Here is a 24,600-nt window from a genome sequence, read left to right on the forward strand (position 1 = left end):
CAAAAAGCAGCAGAGTCCAAAGGCTGAGAGGAAGATTCTCAGACCTCAGAGCGGGGAGCACTGCCGGGGCTGCCCTGCTGTTATGACCCCTGAGCTTTTGATGTGCCCCTACTGTGTTTTACGAGGAAAGTCCAAGAGGAGATGGCTGTTCAGTAGACAGTCTAAAACTTCATCGGCTGGAATGGAGTAAAGTACCACTCTTAAGGGTGAACATAGGGTCTAGAGTTTTCTAGAATCCAGGAGAGAGGTAGTGTTTATTTCTTAGTTTTATCTCTTCTTTCTGGGATTCTCCTCGTTTATGACAAACTGGTAAGGATTACCTAGCTTTGTTTACTACCAGTAACATAAAAATGCAAAAAAAAAAAAAAAAAAAAGGAAGCCTGTAATACTGCAATACTAATAGAATACAAATTAACATCTGGTAAGCTTTTAGAGGTCAGACCCTCTACTATGTGTACGTGTACATATACACACAGACACACACATGTGCACACACATCATTGCACTTAATCCTCACAATTATGTGTTTACAGGGTAAGCGTAATTATGCACACTTTACAGACTGAAAAAGATGAACACAGAGAATATAGAACTCGTCCAAGGCAACAAACATGTCATAGCTTCATAATTCTACACGGACAGATATCAAAACTATAATTTTGAGTGAAAATGGAAAAATGGACATACTATATATCTGAAATTATAAAAGCTCACACAAGTTAACACCCTGTTATTCGTTCAGAGGTGAATATGTACGTAAGTAAAGATGGACTGGAAACACGCGGACTGAGAAGAAAAGTGGGGCCTGGACTAAAGATATTATGCCAGAAACTGAGGTGATGATCGACCACGTCGATCAAATCTAGAGCCATTAAGCACCTCAGGCCCAGTCACCAGTGCCCACAGAACATGAACACAAAAGCTGTCCAACGTCCTACAGCTTGGCAAATGGTAGGGACAGGACTCAAGCTGAGATCTACCGGACCCCGAAGCCCATACATGTTGTTAATCTACTCTGCTAGATCAAGTAACAATTACCATTTGGAGGAAAGCAGAGGAGAGGCTATTTTATAAGAAGAAGCCTCTGCACACGGTCCCTCACAAATACTATGGAGTAACTGAGAATGACAACAAGGACAGAATGAGAACCCGATGTAATGATTCCTTGGAAAAAATAAAGAAATGTTCTTGTAGTATTTATGAGTCCTTAATTCTTTAAACTCATTCTTGACGCTCTCGTATGACCCAGGCCTTAAGACATACCGTGGATGAACATCATCTTGGGACAGTCTTTTAGCACTAGATCTGTGATTCCACAGTTGGTCATGGTGACTCCAACAAGATTTTTGGATTTTAATACGAGGACCTACAAAGAGAGAAACTTTAAATGATGTATCTTTCTGCAGATGTTTTTTTAAAGCTTAAATGTTTTCACTGGCACAAGCTACGAAGCAGCTGTTACCAATTTCTTCTCTTTTAGGGCAAAAAAAATTATACGTATAAAGATGGAATCTGGAGTCATTATTCAGGACCTTGGCTAGACTGAAAGTTAAGCGAGGGTTTTTTTCTTCACCTGCACATGGTCATCCTCAATCACAGGGTCGCTGGTACTGGTGGACTTATCTGCTGTCCGTTTCCGCTTCATGGCATGCCGTGGCTTTGTTTTGGCAACCTCTAGAAAAGGCAAGAGGAAAATCCAAACTTTAGCTTTTAGCTTTCTTTCCTCCAAGAGAATGTGCTCAACTGCATATGTATGAACTCTGTCAATGTGACTCTCAAATCTAGGACTTGGTTCCCAATAGAATATAATCGGATTATATCCCAATAGAACATAACTGCTATTTCCAACTGACTATTCCAAAACAACATCACCCTCCAGGATCTCAGACTTCCTGACATCAAATAGGATATCCCTTTTCATGCCTCGGCAATCTAGTTAACATTCCCATCTTTAGTCACTCAACTCATCCTAAAATACTGTGGGTGAATTAAACTCCCCACTTTCCTGCTAAACACTTTAAATTACTAATTTAGTAAATTACTAACAGTAAATATGTTTCACGGGCTGACACCTGTTCTTAATTTTATCCCACTCCATGTCCTGGTCATCTGCCATTGCCAATGCATCTGAAGCCAAAAGTCATTCTAGCTCCTTCTGCCCAGAACACCTTTTCCTGACCTCACTTTCTGAAATTCGATCCATTCCTGAAAGGTCTAGCTTAAATACCACCTGCTCTAACAAATCACCTGGGTCCCCAAACCTTATAAATGGTTCTGTAATTCCCTGTACACTTATTTCTCAACTTAAACTGAAAGCTCCTTGAAGGCAACAAGACCGCTTTATTTCACCTTTGAGTCAATGTCAGCCACTAGCAGTGATCTAAAATGAACATTTATTGAATCAACGTTCACCGAAATGCATGACGGATACGTAAATGGAATAACAATAATGGCAAATATTTACTGAGCACTTACTGTGTGTCAGGCACTTTTCTAAGCGTTTTACTTGTATTAACTAATTTAATCCTTAAAACAGCCCTCTGAGAGAGATTATTCTCCCTGTTTTACACACGAGGAAATAGAGACATGGGACACCAGAAGAGCCTGCCACCGTGGAAGGGTGGAAGCAGGAGGCAATGCCAGGCCATCTAGTGCTCGTCACTATGCTACAAAACTTGTGGTCTCATTTATCTACCAGATCCTTCTTAGTAAGGCCCTGACTCATTTACTAGTGTTGTTGTAACACATGATAGTTTAATTACAAAAGCAAGTGTTATCTTGATTTTATCTTGATTTTATCTAAATGCAAGGTCTAAATTCATCTCTAAAACTTTAACAAGCACATATACATTCTAAGACAAGACACTAAAAAAAAAAAATCACCGTCCTCATTTTTGATAAGCATTCTGTAGCAGAGCATTTACTGCATGCAATTAGGTTGATCTTCATGAATTAAATCTCACCACACTGCTTTCATCCTACTTGGTACTTCTGTAACCTTAAACGTCAACGGTTAGCAAGAAAGACAGGGAAACAACGTGCAAATACTGCAAATTCCCAGAGGCTTGGGTTAGAGACTACTCTAGAGATCTAATCTAAGTGCTTTTCTTTTTACACACCAGAACCTTTCCTCCACCATCTGAAATCTTTGGGAAATCTTACTATGCAAACCCACTGGAAGCAGCTGCTCTTGGTGAAACCTAAAAGGGAGCCTCAGAGTTCTACCCATCAATCTTCCGCTAAAGACCCTGAACCCAAACAAAACCCTGGGGTTTCAGAAAAAAGATGAGGACTACTGATCTAATCCACCAAAGGCCTTCTTCCACAGTATTCTTGAAGGAACGTCACGTAAAATCTCATCATCTTTATTGACAAGATTTTGTCTGCTATGTGACGTGTCACGCAGCACGTGTCACATAGCAGACAAAATTCATAACCAATAATAGGAACTGGTTTGTCTCCCAGTACCCCAAAAATGAAAACAAAAAACAAAAAAAAGTCTGTTTCCATTCCTTCAGGACAATTTTGAAAGTAGAATCTTCTCTTAGCATTCTCTTTTCATGATCTGATTTTCAAACTTTTCACCTTCCTGGATTGCTCTCTTTCCTCTCCCCTTTAATTGATCAGAACATGGGGTTCAAGGTTAAATTTCCTGCTCTCCAGAGTGCCCAAATTGGCAGTTCATATTTTCTAAGAAAAGTTATAAAACTGAGTCACACTTTATATGTAGATAAGCATCAAAAACAAAGGCTTCCTTCCAATGGTAAAAGAAAAAAAGAATTTGTCATTTTTTTTTTTTTCTTCTTCTCATGCTTCCCTCTTTGTTTAGGAACGATTCATAGTGATTTCATACATCCACCAGCATCAACATACCTCATATGTTGGTTCCTACCACTTATTAAGTTGACAATTATTCACTGAGCCCCAAACCATGTAACACACAATGCCAGAAATTGGGAATAAAATTGCAAACAAGAAGACACTCTCCCTGCCCTCATGGAGCTCAGTCTATTGGAAAGACAGACAGTAAAACACAGAATTATGACACAGTATAGTTAACATTGGCGTAGAAGATGCTATGGAAATACAGAAAACAAACCAATTCAGTCTTGGGATGTCAGGAAAAGAGGTTAGTATTTATGAGAACCATACCATATTAACCTTAAATGCTATTCTTTGACAATCCAATTAGTTATTTTTGTGATATTTATTTTATAAAGTATACAGTGAGGATACAAAGAGCAACTTACAGTCATTTATTCCGAAAATAAGAATTCATGACATAACTACGTTAGCTTCTAACAGAGTTTTAACACTACATAAGAAAACCAAAGTAAAAGCTCAAACATTTTCTTTGATAAAGTGATATTAAAAAATCCATAACACTCGATCAAGTTTGTTCTTTTATTAGTCTGTATTTTTCTCCTTAAAACTCTGAAGAGCAGAATGGCCAACAGATATCAAAAACATGCTGGATCAAAAACAGCAAGTTGAAAGCCACTCAAATAACTTGTTCTTTCCAAATGAGATCCAGATAATACTAAAATTAGCACTTTGACATTTCTCCAGAAAAGCTGTTACTGAACGTAAATGGACATTTGTACTGTTTAAAAAATATGAGGAAACCATATATCTACTGTACGATCAGCTACACACACATTAGAAGCTTTCTCAAATTGAAAAAAAATCACACAAGAAAACAGATGTAATTTACCTAAAAAAGTAAAAATGAGATTTTTTTTTTTTTATTTCTAGAGAATTATTTCAGCTAAGACAAGTTCCAGTCCTGAAACAAGTCCGAAGGAAATGGTAAAGAGGGTAACAGAACATACATGATTTACATTAAAAATAAAAACAAAACAAAACCCCTCAAAACAGCAGCAACTGAAAAGTTTACTGAGGGACAAAAGACAAAATGGGAGACAGAACAGTCCCTAAGTGGGAAGACTCCATGCTGTAAAAATGACAATTATCTTTTCAGTAGATCGATGTAATGGAATTCTAAACAAAAACCAAGATTTGCTTGTGGAGCCTGACAAAATCATTATAAAATACAACCATAAAAATGAATGAGACATGCATGACTAGCCAAAGAAATTTTGAAGAAGAATGAAAGAGGACAGAACACGGGAACAGAACAGAATGGCCAGAGATAAACCTAAGTATATGTAAAGTACATGATAAAAAAGCATCTCAAAAGAATGAGAATGGAGGTCAATGAATAGTACTGAAATAAAAATAACTTAATGACAATTTGGAATAAAAAAATAAAGCTCACTGCCTGCAGGTTAAAATAAAGAGCTAAAATAAACAAATGAAAAACAAATCAGATGTAAACAATGACTGGAGGCATATTCAAGGAAGGTCTTCCACAGCAGAAAAATAAATCAGAAAGGGGAAACTTGTAGATGTGACTTTACAACCATGAAAAACCATGCAACAAAAGGCATCGTCATGGGGAGTTTCCGTTTAATGGGCACACAGTTTCCACTTGGGAGGATGAAAACGTTCAGATACATGGTGGTGATGGTTGCAAAACAATGTGAATGTATTTAACGCCAAAGAAATGTATACTTCAAAATGGTTAAAATGGTGAATTTTACGTTATGCATTAAAAAAAAAAAAAAAAAAACTGATATAATAAAACACTTAAAATTCCAGCTTGGGGAAGTATTTTCGTCGTACGCCAGAACTAGTGTCTGTAAACCGTAGTGAAATGTTGAAGTAGAACTTATATTTAATGATGAGTTTATGCTACTATGATGATTAGCACATAGTGAAGGAAGATCTCATATTTATCTTATGAAAGCTTTTTTTTTTTTTTTTTTTTTTTTTAGTTTAGCTCCACATGATTTGATAAGCTCAGTTCTATTTGGTAAACAAAAACACCCTAACTACATTCTGGAGCAGATTTTAAGATTTTAAAAGTGAGGGAGACCTGGAAAAAATTAAAATATATTATTATTCATTGATAGCTATTCATGACTTAATAAAAGCAGGAGAGATTACTTAAAAATAAGGTCAGAAATAAAAACTATGGTTGAGAAATGTGCTTACCCCACCCAACCCAATGCCTTGACATATACATCATAAATATTAATGAAATTACACACATACACACATATATATATGTTTTCAGTGTATTTTCACCAAAAAGAATTCTCAGCTACATTACCCACTTACCTGCTCATCTCTCGGCAAACCTACCTGGAAGCAAAACTAGATTTCAGGAAAAACTTACTAAGTACTGCAGAGGCAGACAGAGGGGCAAACCCCTATGTTACGTTCCCCAGCCTCGGCAACTTGAGGTCCTCACCCTTTGGCTAAGGTTTAAAGCTTCACTGAGGGTTACGACTCCCCTCAGTGTGGGATGGGAGCAGAGTTACACGGGACTTAGACATCAGCATCGGTACTGTATTTAGGGTCAATATACACACAATTATATCTCTCTTAGCGGCTTGACTATTTGAGTTTTCCTGGGGTGGATGTTTTACAAGCTCTTTTACACACCTCCCTCCGCCCCCGCCCCCACCCCCCACCACTGAAAATTAGATCAAACTCTGCATGATTGATCACAGATCCCCCAACACACAATTCAATCCGCCAAAGCGGCTTTAGGCAAGAAAACGTATAGAATGAGCTCATGCCCTTGTCAAGGCCTAACCTGCAGTCGCTAATCCTGGCAGCATTGTCATACCTGACTCAGATACCAGCGGTACATGGGAGAGTCTGCTCCTCGCCCTTGTTAGGGGCCTCCGAGGGTAGTCTTCATTAGACTGCACGTCACAGCTCTCAGGCTGGGAGCTCCCCCTCCTGTCCTCACCTGTAGCCCCAGAGCCACTCCCATTAGTCCTCTCATCATGTGCTGGGCCTGAAGACCCCCCTTGTGGCAGAGTCCTAAAGGAAAAGGCGGATCTCGTACCATCCGGGCCATTCACAACACAGGCTCGGCTGGTTGAAGGACGTTCCTCATCAGAACACCTGCTAGTTCTCCTTTGGGGTTCCTGGGGCCTGTGACAGCAGCATCTGGGGCAGACAGAACTCTCTGCATCTCCCTCCTCCATGGCCTCAGAGTCCTCTGACCCACCGGGGGAGCAGACACACTGCCTGGACACATCCACTTCGGAAGGGCTAGGCTCGGAAGAGCCGCCGCTGTTCACCGTCCTTACAAAGTCGGGGCTTTGAGAAGCAGTGCTGTGTGAGCTGGAGGCTCCCGCTGTGCTGGCGGTGGCGCTGCTGCAGCTGGGATACACATCCTTGTTTTTTTTCTTTTCAGGAATATCCCTAGCTGCTTTCATATCGGCTTTGATCTGCTCACTGGTGACCTGACAGCCTTTCTCACAGCTGCTTTCCTCGAGGGGACACTGCTTCGACTGGCCCATCTGATGGGAGCTGTACCTCTTTCGAAGTGGAGTCTTGCCTTTTCCACTTACTGCTTACAGAAAAAGAAGAACGGCCCGAGGAAAAGAAAAGATTTCAGTACAAATTCTGGACAAAAGGCAAGAGTAAATCTGGAACAGGAAACAACGTACACTAGTTTTCCTAGAGCATAATGGTGACATCACTCAGCTGCTCAAAAAACTCCCTGTGGTCTCTACTGCCTACCTGGTTTATTCTCCTCAGTTCAGCCTCCAAGGCCCATCATGATCTAATGCCAAACTACCCTTCTGGTTTCATCCCCCCTGTATACACTCTACACGCTATAGCCCAAACCTGTCTCTCAACCTACCCTGCCTTGCTACCTCAGGGCCTTTGTTCTCACCAATTCTTCAGCCTTCACCTCTGTCCAATCTCTTCTGCACCCCCACCCAAAGCCCCTGTAGTATATGCCCTGTGATGTTACTGTTTAGATTTCTGACCCAACTCTTCGACCAGACTAGAGGTTCCCTAGAGAGAGAGGGGTCATGACGTCTTCATCTCTGCATCCCTCACTGCACTTAACATAGTACCTGGGGCACAGTAAGGCTCAAGGAGTACATAAAAGAATACTTCAATAAGATTTTGTCTGGCTGACAGATCTAGTTCCTAAATTCAGAAACTGAACTTTCTAGGAAACATTAGTCAGCTGGTTACATTCCTTTTCCTAAATTTGAGTTTCTGTAAAAGCCCCTTTCAACCACAGTGTGAAGATACCCGAATTTCTGTAAAGGAACAAAATGAGAATTGAGTAATCAGTCATTGGTTAGTAAACGATTCCAAGTCTAAAGAACCGAGCTTTCCACACAGAAGTGTGTATATATTCCCGGTTCCGTGTTAAATGTATACTGAGCACTCAAACACATTAAGGTGTAGGGTACCCAAGGGAAATTAGTGGACAATTTGTAAAAACCTCATCCTTTCTCATAGTGGTAAGCATGTGGTTCTGAGAAACAGAAGGGAAGGAGAGACAAGGAAGAAGAGTGAACTGAAGGTTAAGACAATTATAGTTTCTTGGTGAGGAAAAAGGGTAGAAGGCTGTTGACTAAGATACAAAGGGAGGCAGGGATTGTAAGAACACACTTCAGGACTCCCTCAAGCACCAAGCTAGCCACCAACATTCACTAAGCACACCTGGACAGACTGTCAACTGGGGAGTGGTTGTCTCCTCACTGCTCTGGATGCCTCGGGGGTCATCCCCCATGTGAGGCCCAGGCCTCTCACTAATCCCTGGTACCCTGGTGCCACAAAGCCTCTACTGTGGAAGTAATCCTCACGTCTTTTCTTCCCTGAGCCTTGATTCCAGAATATTTTTGTTGTGCTACACCTGCCCTCGAGAGCACCACCCAGATTCCCCTCCCCCTTGGGCTACTGCCCTTCTCGCCTCCTGTCACATTCCGTAAGGATACGTTAACTGCACCACAAGTTGTGGTAAGGACACATTATACAAAGGTCAAGTGTGTCTGTCAATTCTCATGATGACTCCCACTAACAGGTCCCGGCAAGACAACATCTCTCACCTGACAATTCCCTGGACTGCACGGACTCTCCAGATTTTTCTTCACGCTCAGAGTAACGCCGAGCACCATTCTTAGGAATCCAGACTTCTTGAAGTTCTAGACTGTCTTCCTCATCATCACTCTCTGAATCATGAACAGTAATTGGGGTTGGTTTTACGACACGCTGAAGACCACTGGGTCCTAAAACAAAAAAGCACAGGCCGAACAGTTACTTTTTGCCAAGAAGAAAGGCTGTCACTTTAAGTACTGTTTCCAGGGATCTGGACTCATGGAGATGCTATGGCTCTAAGTAGCCTCTCTTACCACTCACATTAACGGAATATACGCTTGGGTAAGATACTGGGAAGCACTTTAAAATTTAAAGCATTATGAAAACCTTGAGTATAATTAATACGCCAACCAACAGTATGCAATTCTAAAGGCAGATCAAGACAGAAGATCATACAGCAGCCCCCTTCAGGACCTTCACTATTTGAAAAAGTCACATAAGTCATCCTAAAAATAATCCTATTGAAAAAATAGGCTATTCTCCCAATTTTGCAAATGTATGAATGAAGACAAAGGAAATGAGGCCGAACCTCAGACACCTACAGGACTGGTGAGAAGTCTCTGCCTTCTTTAACTGAGCATCACACTATCTCACTGGAGACATCAGGTATGTTCTTGAAAGGCTCGATGCATGTTACGGTTGGGTTATTTGAGTATCTGCATTTATGTAAAAAATGTTTTCTTTGTTTGGTAGTATACCTTAAAAACGTTTAGTTCTTATGACCCAATTCTCTCTGAAAAATGACTTAAGTTCACTCCACCGATAAAATGTAAGCTCCAAGGAACCTTGCCTGTCTTGTTCCTGTCACACTGTACAATGCCTGGCCCAGAGTAATACTCAGTTAATATTTGTTGAATAAGTGACTGCATCTGTAAGACACTTAAAACAAGGACAGTTAAAATATTTTCAATTCAAAGACAAGGTGGCATTCCAACAGACCAGGAGTGCGAAAATTTGAGCTGTAATTTCAGTTCTGTCCCCTGATGACCGGGGGAGTGGTCTTAAATTATGCAAATTCATTCTGAAACACTATTGGTTTCTCCACCTGTAAAATGCAGGGTTATATAAGGTCATCTTCCGGGGCCTTATGACTCTATGGCCTGCCATAAGTCACCCAACGGCAAATGGAGACTAGATCTTGCTCTGTTAACTAAACTGGGTCAACCTCTCCACTCCTGCTCCTCCCCACCAAAAGGAAGGGAGAGAGAGGACAAGCAAAATACTTAATCAGGTCATTTATTTTCTCCATCACAATTTGAGGGCTGTCTTTCTACATAAACACGCATGTGTGAACACCAACATAGAAAGAGGAGTTGTTACCACAGTTACACAAAATAACTAACCAGACCTTAGTAAGACACATAAATGTGCAGCAAGACCACCACTCTAACACAGGCAGGCCTCAATAATAAATAGCATACAACACATCGCTAGCTACAATATTGAAAAGCAAATCACGCTGAGTGCTTTACTTTCATTAGAGTCAGGCCTGCGTTTTCATAACCATGAATGTGGGAGTCACAGGATTACCTGCTTGCTCCTCGTCAACATCCACAGGGATGACCGCCTGACTGCGAGCTGCCGTCTCCCGTCCGCTCGCAGCCACCACCTCTCCGTCTTCTGGCACCATGTCTTCCATCTCATTCAATGCTTTAACAAAAATAAACACAAAGTGAAACGGGAGAGGTCTACAAAAACCACCACAGCAGGCAAGTCTGGGGCACCCCAGAGAAACGAACGGCCCTGTGATTATTAGGCCCACTCGGGAAGGACAGCCTGTAACTGGGCTTCATGAGACCGACGTGAACAAGGAGCACTCAGTTATTCCATGGGACAGGAAATCACGATGGGAAAGGAGCACGTGGGGGAGCAAGTCCATCACTGGAGGACGAGAGCAGGGAGAACGGCACACAGCCGGCAGAAGAAAAGCACCACGTTCATTCCTGAAGAGGTTGACAGGAATGGCTCTATGAGGCAGCTGTGTGCCAGCTACCGGAAGCCTTATGATCATTTTATAAGTGATGATAGTACCTGCCAGCTGAAACCACGACGTATTGGGCAAGCACGCTCAAACTGTACGTGTCCTCTCCTATTCTCTGGAGGCTGCGGTATCATTTTTGGCTAACACATGACAAGGATTACCAACAAATAAACTAAGTGCACTTTGAAATTTTAGTACCACTCAGATGTTTGGCATCAAAGAATTCGTGGCAGTTACTAATGCCTATCAGTGAATGAGAACGTGTGATTTTATTTACATTTTCCCCTAAGACGAGCGCAGTTTCAGACCGATAACCTCAATCAGTTTATCCTCTTAAGATAAAATGGTCACTTTTCCCAAGAGGACCCTAAATAAAAGAATTCCTGGCTTTGCCAGCTTTTTACAAGGTTAAATTCAAATCCCTCAAGTCAGTATTCAAGGCCGTCCATCTAGTGCCCTCTTACAGCCTAAGCCTGTATGCCTGATCTCAGATTGAGTCAGGATAACAGCAGTACCATCCTTCACATTACAGCTTGGCCACGACACAGAGGGCAGCAGAGACTGTGTCCACCCTGTTCGTCACTGTATCCTCAGTACCTAGGGGTGCTCAATGACTATGGCTGGCAAATCAATCAACCAGCCAACCATCTGGGTGAAATGAACAAACCAACAAAGAGAAAACAAGATCCTGTTCCTGAAAGAACTAAACAATCTACTCAGGTAGACAAGACAAACTCATACAGTTAACAAACAAGGCAAAATAGGATTATGACAGAAGACACCATTCAGCTAGATGTCTCTGGAATATACAACAGTGAAATCTGAGATTTTATGGGGACAGTGGGATTTGCTTTGGTCTCTAATATACACTAAAACACATTCCCCCCCTATGTTCGGTCCCCCATCTCCAATTCCTGCCCAGCTCTAGCCCTCAATATTCTACATTTCATTTAGTGCCCAAAGGTGGGCTGACCTTGCATACAAACCTGTCATGATAAAAGGCCAATCAATTTTCTTCATTTAATTCTTATGAGCAATTATGAACAGCAGTTGGTAATCAACGTGTCCATACTCTAACCTTACTTATTTCTTAAAGCAATCTTGTAAGGGCACTATTATTAGTCTCCTGTATGCAGTTAAGGAAAAGGTTAGTAATCTGCTAGGATTTGAACTGAGGTGTTTCCTGAACCTACAATATACGGACAGTGAGTAAATGGAGAATTTATAGTCCCTGCTCTCAAAGAGAATGCACACATTCTAACAGAGATGTCAGAAATGCAGAATAAGGTCAGAAGAGACTTGCTAAGTGCTAAAAAAGTCCAACTGCAAGGGGAATAATGACAAAAAAAGGAACAACTGGTTTTCCTGGTGGGCAGGGCAGGGAAGTTTTCACTGATATGAAGTGATACTTCCTATACACCAGGATGCAGGTTACATTTTCCTGGAGAGTAAGTATCCCAGTGATAAAAAAGAAAAAGTGTTTGTGTTGAGATGAGGGTGTAAGAGCAAACAAGGCTAAACAGGTAGCCTGGACCCCAAATTGTGAAAAGCTTAGAAAGCCTCGCTGAAAAGCTTACAATTATGTCTCCCAGACAGAGGTGAACCATCAGAGCAGAAGTACATTCCTATGTCCATGTGATAAGGTTTTCCAAAGCTGCTGAGCAACAGCTTTTTAGGTGTTTAATATCATATCCAAAAGTTACTTTATACTTAATTACTTTCATGACCTTCATTCATTCGAGTATTTATTAAGCACCTACCACAACATGCTACTGTTCCCAGGTGCGAAGAAACAGTGATTGTATTCAAGATCTCTATTCTCATGGAGGTTACTCCAATTGGGGAAAGGAAGAACTATTAATAAACAATAATAAAGAGATCTGATAGTAATATTTAATGTAACAAAAGAGAATAAATTGGTGGCTACTTAAGGTGGAAAGTTGGTCAGTAGGTACAAACTCCTGACGGCAAGTCATGAGGATGTGACCGACGTACAGCATGGTGGCTACAGCTAATACTGTACTGCATATGTCAAAGTCACTGACAGAGTAGATCCTAGCATTTCTCGTCACAAGAAAAAAGGCTGTAATGATGTATGGTGGCAGATGTCTACTAGACTTATTGTGGTGATCATTTCACAACATTATTTGTAAGTATCATCATGTGGTACACCTGAAGCTAGCATGCCAAGTATAACTTAATTAATAAAAAGGTGGTAGGGAAAGATATCTCTGAGATTAACATTTAAACTAAGACCTAATACCAAGAAGGAACCAGCCATGCAAAGATGGAGGGAGGGCCATCCTGAGAGGCAGCAGTCAGTGTAACAGGAGGTGCGAGCCTGGCTCACAACAAGTGTGGTGGGTGAGGTAGGGAGCAGCACGAGGTGAGGACAGGCCAGATCACGTAGGGTTTTATGGCCCAAATCAAGAAACTGGATTTTTTTCCTAAGGCAATAGGAAGCTACTAGAAAGTCTGAAGAAAGGGAGCCATGTCGCCTGGTATATGGTTTTTTTTTTTTACATTTATTTATTTTTGATAGAGAGAGACAGAGCACAAGTGGGGGAGGGGAAGAGAGAGAAGGACACAGAATCCAAAGCAGGCTCTGGGCTCCGAGCTGTCAGCAGAGCCCGACGCGGGACTCAACTCACAAACCGTGAGATCATGACCTGAGCCCAAGTCAAAGTCGTACACTTAACCGAATGAGCCACCGAGGCACCCTGTCTGGTGTATGTTCTAACAAGACTGCCCTTGCTGCTCCAAGACTTAATTTTAGCTGATCAAGAGAGAAAGCAGGGAGACCAGTCTGAGAGGTATTAAAGCCTGATGTGGCACAGTGGTGGTACAATGGGCAAGGAGAATGGAGAACAAATGGGAGATGTTTAGAAGACAGTAACAAGTCCTTGTCATAGAGAGCAAGGAGGTGGTGATAAAGAAAAGAGAGGACATGATTCTTGGTTTAGATGCTTTTGTGTCATGATATTTTATCATCAGGGCAGTACATTTTTTTCAGAATGATTTTAACTTACAGAAATTATGTAAGCAATCTTTTAATCAAATATCAATGTTTACCAAACGTTTTGTTCAGCTAAAATGTTATTTCGGTTGTAAAAAATCCTGTTACAAAACATAGTCATAAACCTTAACGGATCTGAGCTGTTTTTACAGATATATAACTGGTCTCTTTTATATAAAACCTGATTAGAAATTTATAACCTTTATTAAATGTTGTAAAAATAAAGGAGAACTCACTGCCTTTTAACAAAATGATTTTATATGTAACCATTTCTAGTATCAGAAATATTTAATGGTTAATAGTTATCTGCCCAAAATATAAAATAAAATGCATTTACTGTGATTTTTTTTTTTTTTTTTTTAAACATTGTAGCTCACTCTCGGGCTTCAAATATAAGGATTTTCCGAAAATTAATGGTTCTTAAATGGCGGCTCCAGACCAGCAGCATTAGCATCACTCGGGAACTTGTTAGAAATGAAAGTTATCTGGCCCCACCCAGCCCTACTAGCTTGGACCCTCTGAAGGCTAAGCCCAGCAACCTGTGTTCTGACAAGTCTTCCAGGTAATCCTGATGCACTAAGGTTTGAGAACCACTGCCAAAAACAAAGGCTGCAGAACAGTTTCACTTAGATTAATTTAGGTTAATGGAGGGCAGAGGGCAGTGGTGAAGGAAGGGAGCAGGGTACACAATTTTTAAAAGTAGGTAAGTACCTGGGATTTATGTGTTAAATCAAGATAGAAATTTGGTAAAATGATATATAGGCAAAACTATGCTTTGTGGTTATAATTACTTCAAAGGTAATTATATTAAAGCAATTTGGCAACATGTGTTAGCAATTACAGAAGCATGATTTTGACACATGGTAATTTTATGTTAGGCAAATTACTAAAATATGGACACCTACTCCTGTTTTAGAGTGTTGTAAAATGCAGGTAATGAACTTACATTTTCAATTAACATAACTAGCCCATAATAAAGCATTCTAAATCTTAAGAATTTTGGAAGCGCAAATATAAGAATATTCTTATCAAATTATAATGTTCTGATAAATCAATACAGTACTCTACAAGCAATAAAATCATTTTCTGAAGCCCTACATCACCTTAATGATAATGTTCACTGAAAAACAGGGTTATAGGAGTTTATAAACAAAGACACTTAACTTATGCAAATTAAATGGCTTTTAAAATTCTACAATGCCCTTCTTTTAAACTCTGCTACTCCATGCAAGCTGATGAAGTTTAAATATCACAAGACAATAAAGAGTGGGGGCCTCTGCTTCATTCTGGGGTTGTTCCAAAAACCAAGTAGTGGCCCATGCATGAAGACTTTTCAAATTGTAAATTGAGTTAAATCAACATGTCAATACCACTTTCAAAACTCAAGTAATTTTTAAGCTACTGTTAAGTTCGCATGTAGAGTAGAAGCATCAATGTCAGTCATTTCAACAAATGCTAAGTCCCACTCCCTGTACTGCTATTTAAATTATTTTTTTCTTCACTTCTTTTTTATTTGAAATCTTTCCACTTTTGTTTTTGATCATAAGTCACATCCCAGCTCCTTATTTCTCACTTAAAAGAATCAAACTGGTAAATAATATAGTAACAAATACAAATAAATATTTTGCCAACTCAGAGAGATGTGTGGAACCCATGTATATGACCATCGGCATTTCTCTACAAGTGCTGCCATCATCTTTGGTGTTCCTGGCCTTCCTCTGGTTGAAACTGTTTGATTCTTCAATCTCGGCATTTCTGTATTCATTCCTTTTGCTTCTTAGCCTTTCATGGCATTTGAAGATAGAGTACCTGACAACACTATACCTCAAAATGCGGTCTGTATGCAAGTGTCTCATCTCCTGAAATCTTAGCTTCAGATGTTAGTAAAGTTCCACTGCTCTCTCATGAACCAAATACAGGGTTCTTGCACACGTTTTGATCTCTGCTGCACCAATATGTGATTTCATAATGGAAGGCATTCTCCATTCTGTACTGAGAAGCCTATGGCCATGTAACTTCCTGGAGACTATCATCTGTCCAGTGCATCCACTCCAACCACAATGAGGTCCCTAGGATTTGGGTAGGTCTGCACTGTGGTTGCTGTAACAGTTTCTCATGGATGGTCTGTGTCCTCTGAAGTCCAGGTCCTCATGGTGCTATGTGATGGTACTTAGGGGCAAAAAGGCAAAGAGACAATACCTGACCTCACTCTCCCTCCTTCAGTCCTAGCACCTGCTGACTCTGCGCTTAATGATAAGTTTTTGTATTTTGGGGGGAGGATATCAGGGGAGAGATTTAGCCCTAAGTTTAAAATTCCTAAAAGTACGCATGTAGAGATAAAAAGGATAAAGTTGTACATAACTGTAAATTACCTCAAGAAGAAGATTGAAGCTAGAAATAAAGGTTAGGAATTCGTTAGCATATAGTTGGTACCGAAGCTGGCGGTGAGTGAGCTCATCTAGAGAAAATGTGTAGAGAGAGACAGACAGACAGATGAAGAGTCAAAGTAGAATAGAGAAGGTGCTGCAGGCAAAGGAAACTGAGCAGACACGTCCAGTGAGACACTAGGAAAACCAGGAAGATGGTTTCAGAGACGCCAAGAGTTATCTCAGGAAGGTAGCAGTGGACAAGAATGACAAATGCTGCTGAGATGTTAAATAAGATGCAAGTGGAGAAATGACCATCATCTTTCTTAACAGAGCCACTGGTGACTTTACCGAGAGCCAAAATGGAGAGTTCTGCAGAAAACATGTGCGGTGAGAAAGTGAAGACAATGCCTACAGATGACTCTTCAGTCGGGACCCATATTCTTGGAGCAAACCCAAAGGGAAGCGTGCTCAACACATAGTGTGCTTTCATGATGAAAGCACTTACAGAACCTCAGGGCACCCTATTTCTCATTAATTACTGTGTCCAAGAAAATGAGCAAAAGGACAACGCTAACAAGATGGCGTGGAGAGATTCTTTTTCCAGTTCTTGAGGGTCAACCGGGAAACTGGAAAACGTGGTAAGAACACAACTTCCCTCCATCCTCACTCACCAACAGAGGGGCAGATGAAGCCTAAGAACACAGGGGCTGGACACAGCAGGTGTTTAGTCAATACTGAAGAGCTGCATGGATAATTACGTAAGTGAATCCAACAGGTCTTTATTAGCTCAGGTACCTAATTTGTTGGGTGGCTGTTGAGACTTAATGATGAAAGGCAAGTGAGAGGTGCCCAACACAATATCTAGCACATGACTGGTATTCATTTTTGTCAAATCTATGAACATCCAAAAGTAGTCTCCACAATGAAATTCAATTTACCTATCTATTGGTCAGGGAGATAGAATGGGATGCTCTTTTGCCCAAATCCTGAAAGTTAAATTTCAGTTAAGCCAGGCCTCTAAGGCTCACTGTACCCAAATTCCACAGCATTGATGTGTCCTTCCCATTCTGTATGTACCCTTACAGATTTTACGGACGAGAGGCATCATGGCTTTAAAACGAATAAGCAGACAGGCACATTTCATCCACCACCCACCCCATCTGCCTCGTCAACCAGGTCCCCACAATGTGTAAAGTGACAAACTGAAACGGGGGAAGAAGGGAACAGAACAGGGTCAGTCAGAGAAATATAATCCAAAGTAAAAATCATTTCTGTTTGGAGCTCACAAAAGATCTGGGTTACCGTCGGCTGCAAACTGCTGCTCTCCTGGCTGCAGGTCTGGCCGGAAGTCGTTCTCCTCATCGGAGTCATCTGGATGATGGTGATTGTTATCGTGGATGTTGGCATTATTCTGGGCATTATTGTCATTGTCATTGTTGGAGTTCTGGTTGCTAACAAGGGCCGAGGAAACCCCGATTCCTGTGCCTGCACTTAGACCAACTCGAGCACAGCCCTAAGGCAAGACGAAACCACATGCGTGTTCATTGAAGTTAGTACAGAACACTTCATTTTTAACATTCCTTCATCTTTATGTAAGAATATCTACATAGCACGACTTTCACATATGCATAAAGGACCTTATTAAAGGCAAGCAAGACAAAGTGTTATCAGTCTGGATTTATAGGTGATGAAATGCACAGTGGAAAGAGGTCTGTGCTATAGCTGCGACCTGAAACCCCACATTCTAACCTCAAATCCTGAGCCTCCCCCCACTATATTGTACTGCTTCCAACAGTGGGAATGTGACCATTAAGAACTGAGGAGAGGGGCTCCTGGGTGGCTCAGTTGGTTAAGCGTCAGACTTCAGCTTAGGTCATGATCTCACGGTTTGTGGGTTCGAGCCCCGTGTCAGGCTCTGTGCTGACAGCTCAGAGCCTGGAGCCTGCTTCGGATTCTGGGTCTCCCTCTCTCTCTGCTCCTCCCCAGTTTGCACTCTGTCTCTCTCAAATAAATAAACATTAAAAAAAAAAATTAAGAACTGAGAAGAGGAAAAAAAAACTGAGGAGAGAGAAGATAATTAGTTGAAACATCAAGTTTTTATTACAGGGTGAATGAAAAGTGTTATTTGTGAAGTAGTTTAAAAATAACATTCTGAACAATTAGACAATCTCAGATTTTTCAGGATATGCACAGGAAAGAGAACAGCAAAGTAAAACATTTCCAAAATAAATCCCTAATCCTTATTTATATCTGAGGTTCCTTTTTTTTTTTTTTTTTAATGTTTATTTATTTTGAGAGAGAGCATGAGTACAAGCAGGGGAGAGGCAAAGAGACAAAAAAAGAGAGAGAATCTCAAGCAGGTTCCACACTATCAGCACAGAGCCTGACACAACTGGGGGTCAGGGGGAGGCTCGATCTCACAAACCACGAGATCTTGACCTGGGGCCAAAATCAAGAGTCAGGCACCTAACCTACTTGAGCCACCCAGGCACCCCATATATTTGAGGTTCCTAAGCAGAGATTTATTCTCCCAACTAACTGAGTAGTAAATTTGGCTTGGCTCAAATTTCCACCGTTGCTTTTACCTTACCTTGTTTGTAGAACTGACAGAGACAGCTTTCCACTTACATTTTCCTTCCCCTTCTCTGGAGACCCCTTACCAGAACAAGGGACCATGTAACATTATAACCTTTATGCCTTCACTGAAGCTAGCAGTAAAAAGTCTAATTATAATGTAAAGGCATATTAGAAAGGAAATCACTTAGGTTTTGTGTTTTTCCTTGAGTATTAAAACAAATAAAAAATCCCACAAATGTGACTTACTTTGGGTGGCTCACGAAACATCTGGTCTAGCGAAATAAACTCCAGGCTGGGCAACAATTCAATAAACTGGCCAAAGGAGTCCAGCTTCAAAGCATGGCACCGCACTAAATTGATATCAACCAATCGAGTCCATCTTGAGTGGTCTGTTGGAGAAATGGCATGGCCAGAGAATTTAACATTTTCTCCATTTTCTCCACTACAGATGAATTTTGCTATAGGTCACAAATACTTTCCAATCCTTTTTCTTTAAAGAACTTTGCTCTTCTCTCATGATCTCAAAAACTTGTTGACTAACCTATGATGTTTCCTTACCTAATTTCACTGTGAGAACTACATGGCTTGGGAACCATTAACTGGAAACCAAGTCAGCCTTGATTTAAAATGTGATCCATTCAACAACCTACAGGCCTCTTCAACAATAGGACACTAGTTAAAGAGATGTTGGTGCATTCATTTAATACAACATTATGCAGCTCTTTTAAAAGAATGAAGGAGAATTGAGTATTGCTATGGAAAGCTCTCCCAGATATTCCGAGTGTGAAAAACAAGCTACAGGAGAGGATACACATAGTAAGGTCCTTTTGTATATATAAATCATTTTGAAATGCAATACATGTATAGGCTGCAATATGCACAAAATAATCTGTCCAGAAGAATATATAAGAAACCGTTGATGGTGGTTACCTTTGAGAAGAGGAGACTTTTCATTTTGTACCTTTCTGTACTGTTTGGTATTGTTTATCAAGTGCATGTATTACTTTTAGTTTTTAAGTGTTAACAGGAGTTCTGAGTGATGGGATTATAGGCCATTTTTTGTTTTCTTCTTTATACTCTTCTGTATTTAAGAAAACAAACAAACCAAAAATCCAATAAATGTTATTTTTTAAAAGTGATCTATGCTTGCTACAACCTAGTTTGTATTTCCCAATAACTTTTTGGTGCAGCTGGGCCAGGGACAGGATTTCACTTCCAGCAGGGGAGACATGGCCATTCTAATGAGTCATCTCAGCAGATGCCCCAGAGCCCGAAGAAGATAGGCTGGAGACGGCCCTGCAAGGGGCTGCAGTACCCCTGTGAGGCAGCGCAGACAGTAGAGGAGCTGTTCTGCGGGTGGCAGTGAGGGGGCCTGGTTTGGTGAAAGATGATGTCACAACGAAAGTTCTCTAGCTCTGAATTCACTTAAAGGTTTGCGAATTTAGGTATTCAAGAAGGGCCTTAAAGAAACTCAGGGAGGAAAATGAACCCCCCCAAATAAGGAAACATATCAATCACAAAAGTCACACTTGTACACATAAGGGATCAGGTGGGGAGAGGAAAGCTGAAATAGCCAAGGATTTTAAGGCAACTGAACAGTTCAATACAAGTTAATGTTAAACATGTCACCTAATTAAAGTTTTGTTGTTTTTTTTTTTTAAATACATACCCACTTTGTCCTTTTAGATGATGTGCCATTTGAAGGTAATTCAGAGAAAACAAATATCCCAGGCAAAACTGCTAACATTAATTTTATGTCCCTGACTGAATGAAATATATATAAAATTCAGGGAAGTTGAATCCATAACCTAGACAGTGCCAATTTCTAGGCAGAGAATTTCAGAGTTCGAAGAAGCACTGACAGAATTCCAAGTTCATTATCAAAGGTTCCCAGAACTTGTATGAACGATCCATACAAAATATCTACATTTTTACAATAGGAATGCAATTCGTAACCACACAGAGAAAAAAAGAAAAACATATTACTTTCGATACCAGTCAGACATAGCCTTAGTTAAGCCTACAGTACCTGAGATCCAATTGTATGGGTTATGTAGATGGGGGCAATTATAAATTGCCAGGTATTTGATACAGGAAAAAACTTCATTGACTGCCTTCATCCCTATATCGGTGATGATACCAGGATTTTCTACCACATCGGCCAAACCATACTTTACCAGATCTGCATTCGCCATTCTACCTAGAAAGAGAAATTAAAAAAAAAAAAAAAGAGAGAGACAGAGAGAGAAATTCTTAAATGTCATGGAACGTTGCCAATTCTTTATTTTAACATCTAGTATATCACTCTCCATGACCGTTCTGGGTCATCTATCCATCATGTGTTCAGGTTTGAGTACAATTTTAGGTTAGGTAGTCTGTGCAAATACCATTTATATTGCAAAATAAAAATTTATATTAAAAGCCAAGGGATAGCTAGTAGAAACATATTATTTTCAATTGTTTAGGAAAGGAAAAAAAGCAAAAATTCTTAAAAGTAAAACAACATATTGTATTAGTTCACACTTAAAGGGAAGTTTTAGTTTTACCTTTTGAAAAGAAAAATAAGATCTTTAATACGTAATTCTCTTTCACAGTTAACAGGATCGTGTTTTTGGAGTTGGGTATGGCCACGAAGAAAAAAGTAAACTGGGAAATCAGACTCATTCTTAGCCCCTGTGGTATTGCTTAGTAAAGAGGTGCCCATCCCCAGAAAGTGGACTTCTAACTCAAATACACCCACTCCCTCTCCCACTGGGCTTTAGTGCCTCCTGTCATAGGCACAGACTGAGGGTCGGGGAGGTAGGGATTAGTAAAAGAGGATCCTCCTACTAGACTAGACGGCACTGGAAAGCCTACCTCATTATTCGCCTTTTGTCCTCATTTCCCCTAGCTGCCTGCCCCTACTCTCTAAGATGGTCCACTTGACTATAAGCAATTTGAAGGAAAAAGGGAGTGTGACTAGTTTACAGCTATAATTTCTGTGTCCAGCGTAGTGCTGGGATGCAGGCACTCTCATCAATGTCTCTCACAGTCCTTACTGCCATCTGACACAAAACACAAATGAAACTGTTGCTCTGATGAAGCTGCCCCGCATATGGCAGGGACCGACACCTTTAGCCCAGAACACATTTACAACTATTTACTCCAAGCTCTACCAATTTTGCTCTCCACACAGGTCACGGTCGCTCTCCTATAGTCCCTGTTTTTGGTATTTTCTGGCATTTCTTGCAGAGTTTACCTTAAGCCATCCTTTACAGTTTGAGTGAGCAATTTTCTTCAGCCTGCTTATAAAAACAGCAGGCTGTTTTCTTGTCCTTTGGACTTGAAACTTGTCTTCTCTCTAATGACTGGGTAAATCTTGAACTGGCTCTGTTCCCTGTCTGCATAAATGCTGCAACCTAACATGATAAACCCACCTGATGTTCACTCCTTGGAGGCCACCTCCTTCTTCTGGCTCTTAGGGTCTCCGGATTATCATACTCCCTCAAACACCCTGATGATATCACCTAGAACTCATTTTTGTTTCCTTTTTCTTTAGCCCACAGGTCAGCTAAAAGTAAAAGCTACCATTCACTAAATGCTTTCTAAATGTCAGAGACTGTAACGATAAAACTGGTTTTATTACTGACTCCTCCAAACCATCTGAGGGAAAAGTGGGAAGTGGTCTTACCTCCGCTGTAACAAATGGGAAAACATGAACTTAAGAAGTCATCTGCCCAAGGTCCCATCAATTATGAGGCAGGTCTCTCCCCCGCTCTCCAAAGCCCCAGCACCAAAGACTATACTGCTCTGGTTTTTAAAGAGTTTTAGGTGACTTTTCTTATATTCTTAACACATAGCATCTGCTTTTCAGCATATCCATATCCCCAACCTGGCACTATCATTTCTGCCATACATGTATGGGGCACAAAGGTGCTGTTTCCATTTAAGTTTTGCCAAGTCTTTGCAACAAAACAATGATACAAGTTTTACTAGAGGTGATGCCACCTCCACCTTCTGGAAAGATGCTTCAAAATCTAAATCACTGGAAGAGTGAGTTTAAGGGATGAAGTATACATTCCTTCCCAGACAGTCTGTTAGAGGCACCTGTCATCACCGTGAGACAAAGAATCCTAGGCTGTCTCTGGAGGAACGGAGGCAAGTATGTATATGGAGAAATGGGTGAACTGCAGCAAATATGAAGACAAGAATTGCTTACGAAAGGTCAAGACGAGACTTCTATCAAAGGGACTATGAAACAAGTTATACTGCAAAGCACAGTAGTAGTCAAAAGGTAAAGTGTTTTTCTACTGAAGGTGTGTTAAGGGGAAAGAGATACCTACAGGGAAATAGCTGGTTATAAAGACAACTCTTGGGCGCACCTGGGTGGCTCAGTTGGTTAAACTCTCACAGTTTGTGAGTTTGAGCCCTGCATCAGGCTCTGCGCTGACAGCGCGGAGTCGGCTTGGGATTCTCTCTCCCTTTCCCTCTGCCCCTCCCCTGCTTGCTCTCTTTCCCTCAAAATAAATAAAAATAAACTTAAAAAAAAAAATAATAAAGACAGCTCTTCAAGACTGTCTTTCAGTGGACCTAAATTTGGCCATCTTGAAGATAGAAAATTTGTCAAGTTTTGAGCTTTGGAAAAGAGGAATAAATACAATTATAGAAAGAACACCAATTACCAAGTTAAAAATTGTGTTGGGTCACACATAAGATATTGTAGAAACAACACACAGAATGGAACCAACCTCAATCAAAACTAGAAAAGTCTGAGATCAAATACATTCACTTTATATGAATTTAGCATTTTAAAGCTGTGTTGGTGAAAAGCCAATCTTTTTCAAAGTTATACACATTAAAAAGGATTCCCACGTTAAATTGGCAAGAAGATAAGGATTTGCTTTCTCAATCCTTCATATGTAATGAGCACCGCCACAAGGAAAAAGTGAACAAAACATTACTGTGACATCTGTTTGACCTAGATTGTCCTGACTAGAGGAACTGAGCCTTCTTATGTTCTTCTACAATGCAAATTAGAGCCTGAGAAAAAATGCCATCTAGTATGATAGTGAGTAAAAAGACTTGTTATAAATTACATGGGGAAGAAACTAATTCTTGCAAAAATCAAAACATGCTGGTGGTAGAAATGATCTTGCATGTCTGATTAATGTCATGGGGAGAAAAGCTTGAATAATGAATTGACATGCATTCAAACCCAACTGAATGAGTTCCCAGTTGTAAATACATTCCAGAAAATGCTGTGAACAAGCCTTCCAACAGCGAGCATCATCAAATGAATACTGACCATTACGTGCTCACACTATCTGGGAAATCCAGAACCCCCAGCGGGCTTATTATGGAAATGAAGAGCATGGACAGGGAATGGAACCTCATCTGAGAGGACCATCAAAAGCTTCAAGAAGTGTGGCAGATCAAATTCAACAAATGGAACCAAGGATGATGTTCTGTGAAAAAAATGAAGCAGAATGGGAAAGAAACTTGGGCAGTAAAATGGAGACAATATCAAATGTAGGTAAGGACTTTTTTTTTTTTTTGTATACTGTTAATCATATATTTTCCATAATATGCTAAATCAGAAGCAATATGGGAAAAAAAAATCACTGACACTTCAAGTTGAAATTACAAGTTTCTTTTTCAAGAAGAGAGAGCACCTAAGATTTTAAGCTAATATT

At 40.5% G+C, this 24,600-nt stretch overlaps 1 protein-coding gene and 1 long non-coding RNA gene across 10 annotated transcripts in view; one reads left to right on the forward strand and one right to left on the reverse strand.

The window, feature by feature from the left end:
* The window catches only part of FBXO38 (F-box protein 38), a 56,275-nt gene that overhangs the window by 6,112 nt on the left and 25,563 nt on the right, over positions 1-24,600 (reverse strand). For 7 of the 9 annotated variants that reach the window (XM_042949834.1, XM_042949852.1, XM_042949825.1 and 4 more), the window contains 8 exons: positions 20,958-21,128; positions 19,175-19,317; positions 17,654-17,864; positions 10,516-10,635; positions 8,937-9,116; positions 6,698-7,432; positions 1,574-1,674; positions 1,264-1,366 (listed from right to left, as the gene is read on the reverse strand). In XM_042949834.1, the coding sequence (XP_042805768.1) occupies positions 1,264-1,366; positions 1,574-1,674; positions 6,698-7,432; positions 8,937-9,116; positions 10,516-10,635; positions 17,654-17,864; positions 19,175-19,317; positions 20,958-21,128 (1,764 nt within the window). The remainder of the gene's footprint in view (positions 1-1,263; positions 1,367-1,573; positions 1,675-6,697; positions 7,433-8,936; positions 9,117-10,515; positions 10,636-17,653; positions 17,865-19,174; positions 19,318-20,957; positions 21,129-24,600) is intronic. The other 2 variants (XM_042949881.1, XM_042949902.1) reach the window with 2 other exon arrangements.
* On the forward strand, positions 15,852-17,660 carry LOC122226544. Its single transcript, XR_006205661.1, has 3 exons — positions 15,852-16,062; positions 16,682-16,989; positions 17,437-17,660. It is a non-coding gene; the product is annotated as an uncharacterized LOC122226544 (long non-coding RNA).

Source organism: Panthera leo, chromosome A1 (genome assembly GCF_018350215.1).
Source record: "Panthera leo isolate Ple1 chromosome A1, P.leo_Ple1_pat1.1, whole genome shotgun sequence".
NCBI lineage: Eukaryota > Metazoa > Chordata > Mammalia > Carnivora > Felidae > Panthera > Panthera leo.